General features: G+C 44.5%; 1 protein-coding gene across 1 annotated transcript in view; it reads left to right on the top strand.

Moving 5' to 3' along the window:
- LOC135920403 (lamin-A-like) overlaps positions 1 to 15,871 on the top strand; it is a 126,245-nt gene that overhangs the window by 78,328 nt on the left and 32,046 nt on the right. Inside the window, exons 2-3 of the mRNA XM_070527589.1 lie at positions 684 to 812; positions 2,197 to 2,253. Of these exons, the coding sequence (XP_070383690.1) occupies positions 784 to 812; positions 2,197 to 2,253 (86 nt within the window). The 5' untranslated portion in view covers positions 684 to 783. The remainder of the gene's footprint in view (positions 1 to 683; positions 813 to 2,196; positions 2,254 to 15,871) is intronic.

Below are 15,871 nucleotides of genomic sequence, written 5' to 3'. Positions count from 1 at the left end.
GCATAAAGACGAATGTTAGACGTCAATTTCTCCGGCAGATCGTTAATGTAAATAAGAAATAAGAGAGGCCCAAGGACTGAGCCTTGTGGCACACGGGAAGTTACGAAACAGGTTGGTGAAACGGAATTGTTAGCGGACAGGAACTGAGTTCGTTTGTCGAGAAAGCATTCAATCCACTTGAGTAAATAAGGGTTTATGTTAGTCGACTTAATTTCAGAAGAAGGAGATGATGGCATACTCTGTCAAAAGCTTTTTCAATGTCTAAAAAATACAATAAATGAAAGAACCTCGGTCTAGAGATGAGAACAGGTCATTAGTAAACATGGCCAGTTGTGTCTCACTTGAAACATTTTTTCGGAAACCATGCTGATATTTACTAAAAATGTTGTTAGATTCAAGGAAAAGCACGAGATTAGAGAAAATGATGTGTTCTAGAAATTTCCCGGGAATGCTGGTTAACGAGGTGGGTCTGGAGTTGATAGCGCATGACGGATTACCTTGAATAGGCACCACCATCCCCTCCTTCCAGTAGTTTGGCAGCACATCGCATTCTAAAGACTGCTTGAAAAGTTCAGATAAAATAATAGATGAGTGGGTTACAGTGCATTTCAAAAAATGAGCAGTTATTTCATCAAGGCCGGGTGCAGATACCTTTAGATTCTCTATAAGTTCTGTTATTCCAGCCCAGCCAATGATCATGGGATCCATCGTGGGAAACAAGGGACTATTAAATACTGGTGATGAAAAAGACTGATCATCAGAAAACGAACATTGAAATACGTTATGCAGAGCAACGCAGCACATATCCTATGGTAAGACGTTCCCCGTTTCATCAGATAGTTGGATATATTGTTTAGGTTTGCCGCTAACCACTTCCCAAATTTACGCGGTTTATTTCGAAGCAGCGAAGGAAGAGTGCTCGAAAAGAAATTGCGCTTGGCCGCTTCAAGTTCACGCTTGTAATCACAGACGCAATTTTGATAAGCTGCCCAGCGCTTTGCATTTATCACTTGATACTGCTTTTCTGTAAAGTTTTTTTTTTCTTGTTTCGTAGACGGCTGAGCAGTGGAGTGAACCAAGGATAGCGAAATTTGGAATGAATTTTACGCAAAGGCACATATTTCTCGATAAGAGAAAGCATTTTTCTTTTACATATTGCCCAGTTCTCTTCTACACTATTATACGTGTAGAAGCGCAGGGACGATTCGCAACAATATGGCATTTCGACGTCAATAGCGGCGCTGTTCGCTCCAGCATAATCGCTTATGATTTTGCTGTGCTGTGGCGCTCGCTCGAAAGGAAAGTCGCTAAGAAAGTGAAGGATGCAGTGGTCGCTTAGCCCAGGCAAATACGTAGGAAGGAGGGAAGAGAAAAGTAGAAGGCAGGGAGGTTAACCAGAATAACGTCCGGTTGTCTACCCTACACCGGGGGAATGGGAAAGGGGAAAGCAAAGATCACTGGGAGAAAGAGGAGGGAAGGAAAGAAGGAAAGTATGCAGTGGTCGCTTAGCCCAGGCAAATATGTAATTGCTGAAAACACATCTGGGATTGAAGTAAGGACTGAATATAGCACGTTTGATGAGGTATTATTAACTCGCGTAGTTTTTTTTACTAATTGGGTTAAATTGAAATCATGAGAGATAAACAAAATCAGAGCTTTCATTAGTATGCGTCCAAATAAAGCCATGGTTGCTATCCCACAAGATATCTGGGAAATTAAAATCACCTAAAACTAGAAGGGGAGAATTTGGGTATCGTACGAGAATGTTATTCAAAGCGTCATATAAAGAATTACAGAACGTCGAACAAGATTGGGGCCCACGGTAACAGGCACAAATAGTTCATTCCTGATGTCCGAAACGAACGCATGCGCACACAATTTCTGGCGGAGATATGACTGGAGTATCTTGACAGAAATGACGCGTTGATACTGCAATAAGCACACCACCGCGTTTTCTTCCGCTTCGATCAGATCTAAAGAATTTATAGTCATTGTGACAGTGTAAAATTTCATTGTCAGCGATTTTACTTGAAAGCCAAGTTTCTGTCAGTACAACCGCATCTGCAGCACAATCATCAATGATAGAAGACAAATGATCTCGTTTGTGAATGACACTTCTAATGTTTGTAAAGACAAAAGATATGTTACTCACGGTAGGTACGCCCCTCTTAGAACACTGTGCTATCTCTTTGGCAGGTTATCCTGCCGTGACGTAGAAGCGACTGACGAAAGCGGGGAACGATCTGCAATCTGGTGAATTTCGTACACAGTATTGGTTTGCATGGTGTACATGAAGCATTTTTTGTTGATGGACAGCCTATTGTGTCGCACGGAAAATGGCTGTCCACTTGCCTTGCCATACTCGGTAAGTTTCTTTCGGCAATTATGGGTTGCCTTGCAGAAGTCTGCAGAAATGCTTGCACCTGATCCTTTAAGTTTGCCCTTATTCGAAAATATAGCATCTTTTGTTTTAAAGTTTGCAAATTTTACAATTATTGGTCGATATTTAGCAGCTACGTATGCTCCTAATCTATGGGCTCTAGATATACTGTCAGATGATGACTGCATACCTAAGCTACTGCATACAATAGCTTTAACTTTTTCTTCCGATTGAGCCCAGGATTCACTTCACGAGTCAGCAAGACGGTAAAAAATGTGGTTCTCCCTACGTGCGCGGTCTTCAAGATCGTCTAGCCTGCTCCGAAGTTCGGCACCTTCTTCGCGAACTGTGTCCGCAATTACTTGTTGCAGGCCATTAGTATGACACTCATCTAAATTGTTTACGCGGTCCTCTACGATGGCAAGTCTAGCGATAATGTCAGACACAGTTTGTTCTAGAGCGATTTTACTTTTTTGACGTCGTCAAGCATCATCCTTAGTTCATCATGACGCGAGTCAACATGTGCGACAATAGTTTTAACAACGACTGCTAACTCCGGTGGTAAATTCAGGTCATCAGGTCCAGGGTTTTCTATGTCCCCGTACAATATTAGCAGTTTGATAACATTGAAACAATCAGAAGTAATGGTGTAAAAAACACTGGGGCATGGTAGGAGCAGCAAAAACACATTGTTCGATTTTTTACAATCACAAAAAGGAGCTTCACCAACCAGCACCAAGAAAAGGAACGGGTTTATGGCCGGCTGCATCCCTGCTGCTCCAACATGCCCACTGGAAGGTTCAGCTATAGCTGGCGTTTTAAATAGTCGGGTGGGTGTGATGGCACTGACGATAGTGAAGCATCAATATAAGGAAGCAGAACTCGCACGTAGATGAATATTTCCGATATCGCGCATCAAGCATTAGACGCCGAAGTAGGACATTGGGTGTCTGACAGTCTGATCAGATATGGATGACGCCATTCCGGTTTCGTGAAGTTGGTCCGGCGACGCAGTTGCGCCAAGGTCGATCCAAATAGGTCGCGAAGCTTCGGGTGAAAAGCGGTTCAGTACAAATTGTCACCGACATCAGCAAGGACGGGTTATGGGATCAGCGATTGAAGCGCGACTATGTTTGGAGGGAACAAACATTGGGAAAGAAAAAAGCGATTTTTAATTCAAGCGAGACACAGTTAGATCCATTCAACGAAAATAAAATTCCTGGTCAATTCTATATATTCGTGTCGAGTTGAGAAAATACAAGTTTATTCAATTTTATTATTATTAATAAATGCATTTATTTTCCGCGCCCATCGTTACAGGGGGCGTTGACGCCGCTACCACTCGCAATGCAATGCACGTCTTGAAATGGGCAGAAAGGCGCACTCGTAAAGTTCACCTGTTGAAATACGCCCCCCTCGCAGTTTGTGCTTTCTTGCTTGTCGAAGTTTGTCTGAATTTGGTGACGCGGGTAGCTTCATCACTTCTTAATCTTTTCAGTCAAAAGTAGTGAGTTACGACCGCCAGATAATTGTGTAGTTGTTTTCGTGCGACTGCGCTGGCCGACGGGCTTGGCATCCGACAAAAGGATCAGCAGTCTACACCTAAAGCTTTCGTCGGCCTCCAAAGAATGTATGTTCCATATTTCGACAACCGTACGGCTGGCCTTCTCCTGCATCGCTTTCCACGCTGAAAGCTCGAAACGCCCATCAAGCCGAATGGCGGGGCATTTGAATATATAGCTCCAAAGGAAGAACAACAAGACAAATTTCGCGCCTTCGAAAACAAAATGACGTCACTTCTGCTTTTAACGGACATGGCGTCACGTTATTTTTTCTTCCGCCGGAAGTGTTCCCACCACATACAGATGGCGCTAAGCCCCATGAACCGGCGATGGACCGCCATGTTTTGAACGTATGGGCTCCTATGGAAGCTTCGCTACCAGCACTCTACACCTTTCTGCGCAGATGCTGCTGGAACACCGCCCACATCGCCCGTCGGCCCATAAAACGGTGAAGGCGCTTTTGTGCTTCTTAAGGACGACGGGCTTGTGCGACCATCTGTGACTATTAATGCCATTTCTGTAAGACCACACGTGTCAGCGAACTCACCGCAATTTCCTTCTTTCCTTCCTTACTCTCTCTACCTGTGATCTTTGTTTCCCCTTTCCCATTCCCCCGGTGTAGGGTAGCCAACCGGACGTTATTCTGGCTAACCTCCGTGCCTTCTGCTTTTCTCTTTCCTCCCTCCTCCTTGTACGTCTTTCATTTTTGAAAAGTATAACCTGATAGCCAATAAGCAGTTTGCATCTAGACAAAAATTATCCAGTGAAGTTGCATTACTTAGGCAAAAAGAACTTATTCTCACCGATATAAAGAACCAGATGATTAATTCAGGAATAATCATAGACTTCTTAAGGTATTCGAGAGAATCAACCATAAAACCCATATTTTCAACTTGTAGCTTCAACGTTGACCTCATCCTTGGAGGAAATGCAATACAGGTTACGTTCATAGACAAAACGTTGAGAGTATATTTATAATAAGATTTATTTTACCGTTGCGTCTTGTAAAAGGGCGAGGATGTTAATAACTTAAACAATTAACAGCGGATTTCCGTCCTTATACAGTATCTTCTAAGACAGCGGAATGACTTTTAAATAACCGCTTGTACTACTACCTTGAAAAGAACAACGTCTTTAGCAAGGAACAAAATGGCTTTCGGAAACAGCGCTCCACACAACTGGCACTGCTCGAAACTAAAAAAGAAAAGAAAAATATTTGATAACACTGAGAAATAAATGGTAACCATTGGCGTATTTCTAAATCTAAGCAAATCATTTGAACCTGTAAAATATAGCACACAATTAAGAAAATTACACCAGTGAGGTATAAGAGCTACAGCGTCAAAATTGTTTGATAACTACCTTCAAGATCGAGTTCAATGCACAACCGTTAAGGGTGTCATTTCTCATGCAGTGCTTGCGATTACAGGTGTGCCTCAAGGCTGCATTTTGGGGCCGATCCTGTTTCTATTTTATATTAAAGGTATAGTCAATATACCACATAATATGGACATAATAATATTTACCGATTACATTATAACGTCTTATTTACAGGAAATAACATTTGCGATATATTAAGAGAGGCAAATAATTGGCTTTGTGAACTTTCGACATGGTTACAATCAAACGAACTGAAGTTCATGTACATTTCAGCGCAAACCACACACAGGCGTAGACAGAAAGGACGGGTCAAAGCGCTATACAAGTCTGTCCTTTTGAACTAGAATTGAATGTAATGAAAACTAAATGCGCATTTTAGCTCCGTTTTTAAAATGATGATTATGTCACAATTACACATCATGGTGAACCTCTTTCTCAAGAAAAATTTATTAAGGTCTTGTGCACTATATTTCAGGGCCACTTTATCTGGTCAAAACACGTCGGGCTTATCAGCAAATTAAAAAAAACGTGTTGCGTGTGGTGCGAAATTGCAATTATATTGGCAACTCTAATTGCACTGTGGCATTCTTGTATATATCATGGCTTGTCGGTTTGGCAGACTGCTACCCATGCTAGCCTGGCTAAGCTATAAACTATACAACAGAAAGCTATCCAAGCAATCAAAATTTTATCCTCATGTTGTAATGCTGTCGATATTTTTTCGAGTGTCAACTACTTACAGTGAAACAACTCAACAAAAGAAAGTTCGCTAAGCACATTCGTGCTCTTCGCCGACAAACATGATTTTGAGGTACATTCTATTGTAACGGACACATCTTATCATTTCCATAAACATTTATCGAGTTTGCAGAGCCCGTACCAAATACGGCTTTCAAAAGATAAGTAACCAAAGTACTTACACTTTTAAATTCGAACGCTAAAATACTTGACCTAGCTAAACAAATCCAGTCGCAAGCGCAGTTTAAACGAGCCGTATACGCACTCATAGACATATAATTACTACCACAACCCATTCACATTTAGTATGGTTCCAATCACTTTTTGAAATTTTCATCTTTTATGTTCTTGTTCTCTTTGCTTGAATATATTTTACATATTTATGTACTCCATATACTATGACTATACACTTAAGTCTCTTTTGCATGTTATTCTTACGTTATGCATAACTGTAAGTACTTTTGTATTTTGCTCGATGTACCGCAATTCCGTACTTACTCTAGACTCCACTTCATGCTTCAAGCTAATGTACAACTTTTAACATCTGATAACTTACAATGTCTGTTTTCTACTCACTATCAATGGGCAGGCCTCAGTGATGTGTGAATAACACCTCATGCCTGCCCTTCCGCGTCTTTTTACCCTTATAAGTGAGCCGGAACACAAAGAAATATTATTATATTTCAATGAATACATGTTAAGGGACGGCCATACTGAGCATCTCCAACGTGAACTTGCCCGTTCAATCGGTACCGTCAGAAAAGTCCAATACTTATCGCCTATAAGAGCAAAGTTTTCTCGTACCACTCATTCCTAGAGTTGCCAGTCAGGTGTTTTGCTTTGGTCTCGGCATGTACTACACAAAAAAATACCACAATACTCTTGGTTCTACAGAAAAATGCGCTAAGAGCAATTCCAAATGCACCTCTCACAACAGCCTCCCTACATCTATTTTCGACTTATCGCACCATGGGCTTCTCCAACTTGTCCAATTTATACTTTCTACAACGACACGAATCACATATTGAACGGGGTACATCATTCTTGTCTAATATTCGGCACCTTCACACCAACACTCGCCCCTATACTCAATAAAACACCATGAATACTGCTATGTGCTGCGCTCAAGAACAAATTATGGCTTACAAGCTCTAAAATATACATCGACCTCCGTACTGGACAGACTTGGATTATGTTACACCTAGATCTGCGAAGTTGCTGAAAGTTCGCTTAAAAGCATTTTTATTCTTCTTATTTTTATTGTGCATTTCTTGGGCTCTTCATTCTGTATTGAAAGCATTTCATGCAGTATTACTGCATTTATTTTATTTTCACATCATGCAATACATTTATTATTGAGTTGTTTTGCAATGTGACCTTTCGCTTGTGTCGATATTGATTGTTTTGCGCGCACCGCCGTAACGATCTGTAAGCTGGGGAAAGGGAGCACCGTCAAACCCCTGCGTAGCCACTTTTCTTGCCTTGCTCCTCAGTCATTAATACGCAAATGAACGTCTAGAATAAAGACTCAAATTCAAAAGTCCCTTAGTCTTTTTTTACCATCCTGCTGGATTCCTACACAGTGGGGTTTATTTATTTCTTATCTGTGTAGTTTCATGGTCCCCTCTATTTATCAAAGGCTTGAGTCTTCGTAATTTGCACGAGGTGAGCGGTATATACTCACTATCCCAGATGAACGTTGATGTCTTGCTCACGGCGAAGAATCGCAAATAATGTGTTCATGGATTAATTACTCTCCCTCGAAGCTCTGATGTGCCATCTCTTGCACAAGCCTTTGTAGACTCAGTCACACCGGGGTGTACGGATAACGCTTCGCGATGCTCTCTTGATTGGCGCGTGATCAGCGCCGAATTACACAAACCAAGTGTATAGTATGTAAAAGGGCCTCTCTGAAGACCCAAGTTACACCTCTTACACAATTAAGACATCCCGTTCAGCAAATTGCGCCCTTACAAATGCTGCTGATCTCATGCATTCCGTCCCAATAATTGCGGGCAGCTTTTCTGACAGCTGAGCGCCTGTGTCCCGAGGCGCCTTAAGCCGGTTCCCATTTCTGCGGCAAAAAGTAGTCCCCCCTTCGTTGCCTACATTTCGACGGTGCATACCTCGCGCGATTCATAGTAACTGGTCCTGTCTTTATCGCCCGCCTGATTTATATGCTTGCAAGTCCTAAAACCACCGCCAACGGAAAACAGGTTGTCACAAGACTCCAAACGGGAGAGACCGAAAGGCGCGCATGGATATGAGAGGTTCGCGGAGGCTGCGCGAATTCGTCGAACGGTTATCCCACCTCGTGATTGGCCCCGCGGTATACGATGACGGAACACTGTACGGAACTTACGCAAGGCGGAGGCCCCGCGCAAAACCCTTTCCCCGAGGGCCCTAAGGCGGTTCATTAGCGCTCACACTCCGAGCAACGCGGCCCTCTTGATACGCCGAGTGCCTTTATGAAATTTGCTCGCTTCTCCCCTGTCTTCATCCCTACTCGCATTTTTTTTTCCTCGTGCCCTATCGTCCCCAATGAAGCTGGCAACCCTTTCTATATGGCCAGGCGTAGGTGCGCGTTCCCGTCTATTTGCATGGGTAACTGCCTGCAAGCGGTTCGGCGAACGCCTTTATGGAATACATTATTGCGAGACGGTGTACATAGGCGTCCGCGCTCCGGCTTTTTATATATATTCGGTTTTTTTTTCGTTTTTTTTTCGTACGATAAACGAGCCGCTCTCTAAAAGGGTTGAGTTAAGCGACGGTTTATATATATGAGTGGGGTGAATTCAGAATTGGCTTCTTGTTCGCACGAATCAGATGATTCGGCGTATTGTATATATACGGTGTGAAGTGCTTCAGAGGCCGCTAAGGAATGCAATTTTAATGAAGTTGGCTGCGCTGTGTTACAGAGGCCCCGTTGCGGGCCAAACAACGGGCCTTACTTTCTTCTTTGGGCGTGAAAGAGGGGCTCTGTGTCGGTGTGTAAACGTATCGACTGCGAGTTATTGTAATACAAAATTATAACCGTGAATAAGTGCAGTAGACCTAATTAGCTTTCTAGTCTTCTGCCGTGCTCGACTCTGCTTCCCTTCCCTTGGCACCCATTCTGTGGCCCTAATGATCCACCGGTTATCTAACCTACGCAGTACATGACCTGCCCAGCTCCATTTCTTTCTCTTAATGTCAATTAGAATATCGGCTATGCCTGTTTCCTCTGTGATCCACATCGCTCTCCTCCTGTCTCTTAACGTTACGCCTAACAGACTTCCTTCCATCACTCTTTGTGCGGTCTTTAACTCGTTCTCAAGCTTTTTTGTCAGTCTTCAAGTTTCTGCCCCATATGTCAGCACCGGTCGAATGCATTAATGGTGCACCTTTCTTTTTAATGATAATGGTAAGCTGCCAGTCAGGATCTGACAATGTCTGCCGAATGTGCTCCAAACCATTTTTATTATTTTGTAAACTTACTTCTCATGATCAGGGTCCCCTGTTAGTAATTGACCTAGGTAAACGCACTCTTTCACAAACTCAAGAGGCTGACTGGTGATCGTGAACTCTTGTTTCTTTGCGTGTCTATTTATCCTTACCTTTGTCTTCTGCATATTAATCTTCAACCCCACTCTTATACTTTCTCTCTTAAGGCCCTCAATAATTTGTTGTAACTCCTCCCCAGTGCAGGACAATGTCAATTACAAATCGAAGGTTGCTGAGATATTCGCCGTTGATCCTTACTCCTATAAGGCTTCCCAGTTTGACAGCTTGAATACTTCTTCCAAGCACGCAGTGAATAGCATTTGGGGAGATTGTGTCTCCTTGTCTCACCCCTTTATTTATAGGTATCTTCCTACTTTTCTTGTGGAGAGTTAAGGCAGATGTGGAATCTCTGTATATATTTTGCAAGATATTTACGTAAACGTCCTGGACCCCTTGATTACGTAATGCCTCTCTGACTGCTGGTGTGTCTACTGAATCAAATGCTTTTTCATAATCTATGATAGCCATATAGAGAGGCTCAGTCTTTCTCAGGTTATAATTTCGAATATCCCTTATTTTCTCCTTGTTGATTAGTTTGGCATTTCCGCGAATTCTGTCTGATCTAGTGAGTTGGACAATTTCAATCTTAGTCGTTTCTTCATTAGGTCCTTTGTTGCTTGGGAGAGCTTGCCTACTGGTTGCCTTGGTGCCTTGCCTTGGTGCCTTGCCTTGTGCCTTGCCTACTGGTTGCCTTGGTGCCTCGCAAGGTCGGGACAATCATGGCTTGTCCCGGCCTTTGCGATGGATACCGGGACAAGTTTTTGCCGGGACAAGTTTTCTGGTACTATAACGTTCGGCACACATGTAAACCTCATATATAAATCCATGAAGATGTCGGCCTAGACACTGACCGACCCAGTACGAGCAGCAACAGCAGCAGCGGATATGTCAAACCCGGGAGGCTGGTACGCAAAGTGAGTAGATGCAAGCATAGAGAGGCCGCCGACTCGGTATACGTGTAGTGCTCGATGTGGATCAGTACAAGTGCAAGACACTGTCCTGAGCGCTCGGCAGTTTTCTTCCTTGCTCAATGCGCCAAGTTAACCTTGTAGGATGCTCCCTTCTTCAATGCCGTAAAGCCTTGAGGATACAATAAATAAATAAATAAACAAATAAATAAGTAAATACTAGTATTTAGTATGTATTAGTAGGGAAGAAAACCAATGATCATTAAGGTTTACGGACGGGACTCCAAAGGAAGGGAAGCGTAGCAGGGGGCGGCAGAAAGTTAGGTGGGCGGATGAGATTAAGAAGTTTGCAGGGACAACATGATTACAATTAGTACATGACCGGGGTAGTTGGAGAAGTATGGGAGAGTCCTTTGCCCTGCAGTGGTCGTAACGAGGCTGATGATGATGATGATGATGATTTTCATCAACCTTGATACACACGATTTTAGTGATACTCGTCGATATGAGGCTATATATGTCCATTCGATTCTTTCTGGGCTTGAGCGCTGACACAACCCATGCCAGTGCTCCTCAATTCTGGTTTAGTTTTGCCCCGTGCTCCAGACAAGATTAAAAATGCCCACAAGGTTGCGTCTTCGCCGTAGGGCAGATTCGTCGGCATTTAATTGCTGACTGCAAGCCGGACCGATCCACAGTGCAGTGTCTTCTCAAATTGACAAGTCCCAGATTCATCTCATGAAAGGTGAACGGTGCGCCCACTGTAGAAGGTGGGTTAGCTGGTAAGGAGGTTCGCCGGTCCTACTAAACTGCCAGACGCGTATACGTTCTGCTTCATAGCACTCTCTACTTAAGGAACTCGTATGTGTTCCATGTCTGTTATCCCATGTGATAATACGGGATTCTCTCTAAGAACCCGTAATTTGCCATAGTTTAGCTCAAGCGACCATGTGGAAGTATGCTGCGGGGCATATGGGTCTATTCATTATAGTGCGAGGTCGACCCCGGCAGCCGCATTCTGACTGGGTAGAATTAAGCAAACACTCGCCCACCGTGCTTTAGGAGCACATTAAAGAATACCAGGGGGTAAAAATGCATCCGGTGCACTCCAGCACGGCGATATTATAAACTCTGTGCTGTTTTAGGACGTTATGACCAAAAAATGAATAAAAATTGGTAATGCATCCATACTTTAGAGATGATTGCGGATTTAATGCTATATTATCAATCCATCCTATAGTACGACGGTAATTGTTCATGATCTGTTTTATATAATGATTATTTTTATTAAAGATGGCACATACTCAGTGACACAGGCCAGTGGTTCTTCGGTTGTCACCAAAGATGTTTATTGAGGAGCAATACATCTTGAAGGGGCAGCGCAATGAGACGATGACAGAAGGCAGGAAACACACAGGTTGCGCTGCCCCTTCAAGATGTTCAACCAGTACCAACTCGCCCAAATGTCGATCCTTCTAGAGCAATACATACCTAGTGGCATAGACCCAGTGAGCCAAAATGTCGGCGTCAGATAGGTTTATTGATGAACATCACATACGAAACGTTATGTAATCAGTGACCAAAGTTGCTCCGACGGTAGGTTTTGAACACGTTCCCCCAGCACAGTAGCCATGGTGCTCTATTGATTTGAGCATGGACCACATACCTATGCAGAGCTACGCACCAAGTCACCTAAGTTGGCTCGAAAAAGGTTAGGCACGGACATAGATTCATGATATATAGAGACATACCGCAAACTGGTGCAATTTGCCAAAGAATGCTAATAGATTTAATAACTCAAAACTGAAGGGACGTTCTACGCAAATAGATGATCTCCGTGGATATGGCGGTATTGTTGTGCTTTAGGAAGTAGGTTACGTACGGGCGAGCAAAGAACGCCCGCCTATAGGTTAAAAAAAATACTTCGAAGTGATCAGAGCTCCACTCAAGAACATATGTGGCTTAACCCCATCCACCCTCAGCGCCCCCAAAAGCAATGACCCCAACAATAGGTAAGCAATAAGTGACGTTCTAGTCGCAGTTGCAATCATGCATACTTTCCTTCAATTCCTTTATCACATTCGAGCGCATTTCCCGAAACAACACAAATGAGCGTCACAACGAAGAATGTATAAGCGCACTCGCTTCCATTCCCACATGCGTGACAAGAAGTACGCGTCACATCATCCTTCGTTACAGCCCAAAGCAGCGCCAACGCAATTCCCTGCACGGAATTTTTTTTAAGTTCACGTATGCTTCATACAATATGCCAAGTCCTTTCGCACCAAACGAAGCTCGAACGAGCAACTGCGAAGGAAGACACGCATGACCTGCCCCTTTAAACAGCGCTCGACCTTTGCCGGGCGTGAAACAAAATATAGAGAGAGAAAATGCGCGGAAGTCCTACAGGTACAGCACCGCCTTCCTTGATTGGTAACTGCTTCCTTGTGTTAGGCGTATATGTATATCTCTGTTTATTAGGGCGTTCGCCGTATCGTTTTCCACTCCACCCAGCCCACAAATGAACAACTTCTTCGTGCCCGAAAGTCTTTCGCTCGACTCGTTTCTCGCCTCTATAGTGCTTCTTGCTTTTCTTTCCTCTCTCTCTCTCTCTCTCTCTCTCTCTCTCTCTCTCTCTATATATATATATATATATATATATATATATACACACACACATCTTCCTTGGCTGATACGGGCTTCGCACGAAAGGGGCTGACGTTCTCGAGAAAACGAACCGGTGCGCGAGCGTTTGGAAAAATATAGTGCTGAACACCTTTTAGGCCTAGCAAGATGCACTACGCATGTATATATATACGCCGGATCAAAATGAACTCTGTGCGCAGACGGAAACACACAGTGGCAGTACCGTATACTCGAAATGTGCCACCATTGTTCTTCCGGTACGGATCTTCATCACGGCGCCCCCCCCCCCTCTTCGTCTGGATGCGGAGCGCGGAGAACTGGATTATATTGCGCTCCTCCGCAGAAGTGCGCGCCAGGCGGCGCTGCGGGCGCTGCGCTGCCCGTGTTCGGCTGCGAGTTCGTTAAGCCTAAAGGTGCGAGCCTGCTCCACCCCTCTCCCTAGCGTGCATTTACATTCGTTTGCATACAAAATACGGGTGCTGTAAGGGGTGCGTGCCTCCACGGCTATACTGCTGCTGCTCCTTTCATGCTTCTTCTGTTCGAGTTACAACGGCGTCGATGTTTCGTGTTCTTGTGCGTGAAGAAGCCCCCCTTGTTCAAGGTTTCGGGGTAGGTTTGGAAGCTGACGCTTCCTGTTCATATAGACCGCGTTTTCTAAACCCTTTTCGCCTATCCGTTATACTTGCAACACATGACAGTGTTATACATTCGCGCAACGTTTCAGTGGGACGACTCGAGAATTTCGCTTTATATTGCAAGTGTCTCGAGACATGCAAATAGAAGCACCGCTACGACTTCCGTCACCGTGATGTCCATTTTTCGTTCGGCACCCTCTTGTTGCTTTGGTTACCATCTTGTAAAGTTGTCCTTTGTGGAAAACTGCTATCCTGTTACACAGGCCAGTTGCGTGCTCCGCCAAGTGACCGATGTCATCTGTGAAATAATTCTAGCCACACCCACTACACGTCCACCGCTGTGACAACCGATGACATTGCCCACGTCGCCAGAATCAAGCCCTACAACTCTCCACACGACTTAGATATTTACCAGCACCGGGACGGCGCTTTTATCGCCGGGGTTAGCATTGCGATACCATCGACAGATGCTCAGGAGACGAGCCACCGAGAGAAAGGTGATGAGGAGTCGGGCTCATCGTGCGAGCGAGTGTCGTCTGCCTGGAGACCTGGCTCCAGAGTAAACAAAGTGTAAATAGTCTCTTTTGTGTGTGTCTTTCCACGCGTAACCATATGTTTCAGATATACTACACGTGTTCAATAAATAGTGAGACCGACGCTCTCAAATCTTTGTCTTGAAAATTATTCATCGGCACTTTTACCCCGTTCTATATGCTCCCGTCAAATTCTATGTGCTCCCGTTCTATATGCTCCCGAAGTCAAATGCCCGGCTCCCACTATTTCTGCCAAGCCTGTAGATAAGTCGAGCCATCTTTTGCCACCTTCCTAAAAATCACCTGCAGTGCGTTAACTACGCCTTTTTTCGTCGTCTTCCATGTCAAAGCAATGTACTTTCTTTAACATTCCTGGAGGCATTGCAACGATCCCTTCACCCACAGTCCAGATGCGACAATCTGTGACTTCTTTATGTACCTCCCGGTAAAAATGATAATTGCTTTGACATGGAATAAGGTGTAGTTGAGACATTGGAGGCGATTTTCAAGTACAGGTGTCAAAAGATGGCTTCACTCATTTGGCTCGGTTGCATTTCACTAACTGAGGGGGGGAGGGAAAGAGATAAGAAGAAGGCAGGGAGGTTAACCAGAATCACGTCCGGTTGGCTACCCTACACAGGGGGAATGGGAAAGGGGGAAAACAAAGATAACAGGGAGAGAGATGAGGGAAGGAAATTGCAGTGAGTTCGATGACGTGTGTGACCTTACAGAAATTGCATTGGTAGTCACAAATGGTCGCACAAGCCCGTCGTCCTTAAGAAACACAAAAGTGCCTTCACTGCTTTATGGGCCGACGGGCGATGGGGGCGGTGTTCCAGCAGCACCTGCACAGAAAGCGGCCGATTGTCCAGTTTTTGGAAAGCTTTGGCAAGTTCTTGTCTCTCTAGGTCATATCTTGGACAATGGCACAGCAGGTGGTCGATGTTTTCTTCGGAGCCACAGACCTCGCATGCTGCACTGTCAGTCACTCCAATTAATGTAGAGTATGCCTTTGTGAAGGCCACTCCTAACCAAAGGCGACAGAGAAGCGTATCTTCACGTCGAGGAAGTCCGGGTGGAGGTCGGAGCTGCAGGGAGGGGTTTAGTCGATGTAGTCGTGTCAGTCGTAAGTTTTGCGAGTTCCACTCGGTCACTGTGAGGCTACGTGCCAGGTGTCGAAGCTGCCTTGCAGCGTCAGTCCTTGAAAGCGGAATCGGAACGCTGTGCTCTTCTTGATGAGCTGTGCGAGCAGCGTTATCGGCGGAATCATTGCCACTGATTCCACAGTGGCCAGGTACCCACTGAAAAACGACTTCGTGGCCTTTTTGTTGGACGTCATGGTGAAGTTTCACGACTTCGTATGTCAATTGGTCATGACATCCGTGTCGGAGAACTGACTGCGTGCACTGTAATGCCGGTTTGGAATCACAGAACACAGCCCATTTTCTGGGTCTTTCCGAATCAATGAATTCCAGGGCTCGACGCAGGGCCGTTAGTTCTGCCGCCGTTGAGGTCATGACATGCGGTGTCTTGAACCGCAGTGTCA

Source organism: Dermacentor albipictus, chromosome 10 (genome assembly GCF_038994185.2).
Source record: "Dermacentor albipictus isolate Rhodes 1998 colony chromosome 10, USDA_Dalb.pri_finalv2, whole genome shotgun sequence".
Taxonomy (NCBI): domain Eukaryota; kingdom Metazoa; phylum Arthropoda; class Arachnida; order Ixodida; family Ixodidae; genus Dermacentor; species Dermacentor albipictus.
Note: the sequence above shows the minus strand (reverse complement) of the source record. Positions and strands in the feature narration are given on the sequence as shown.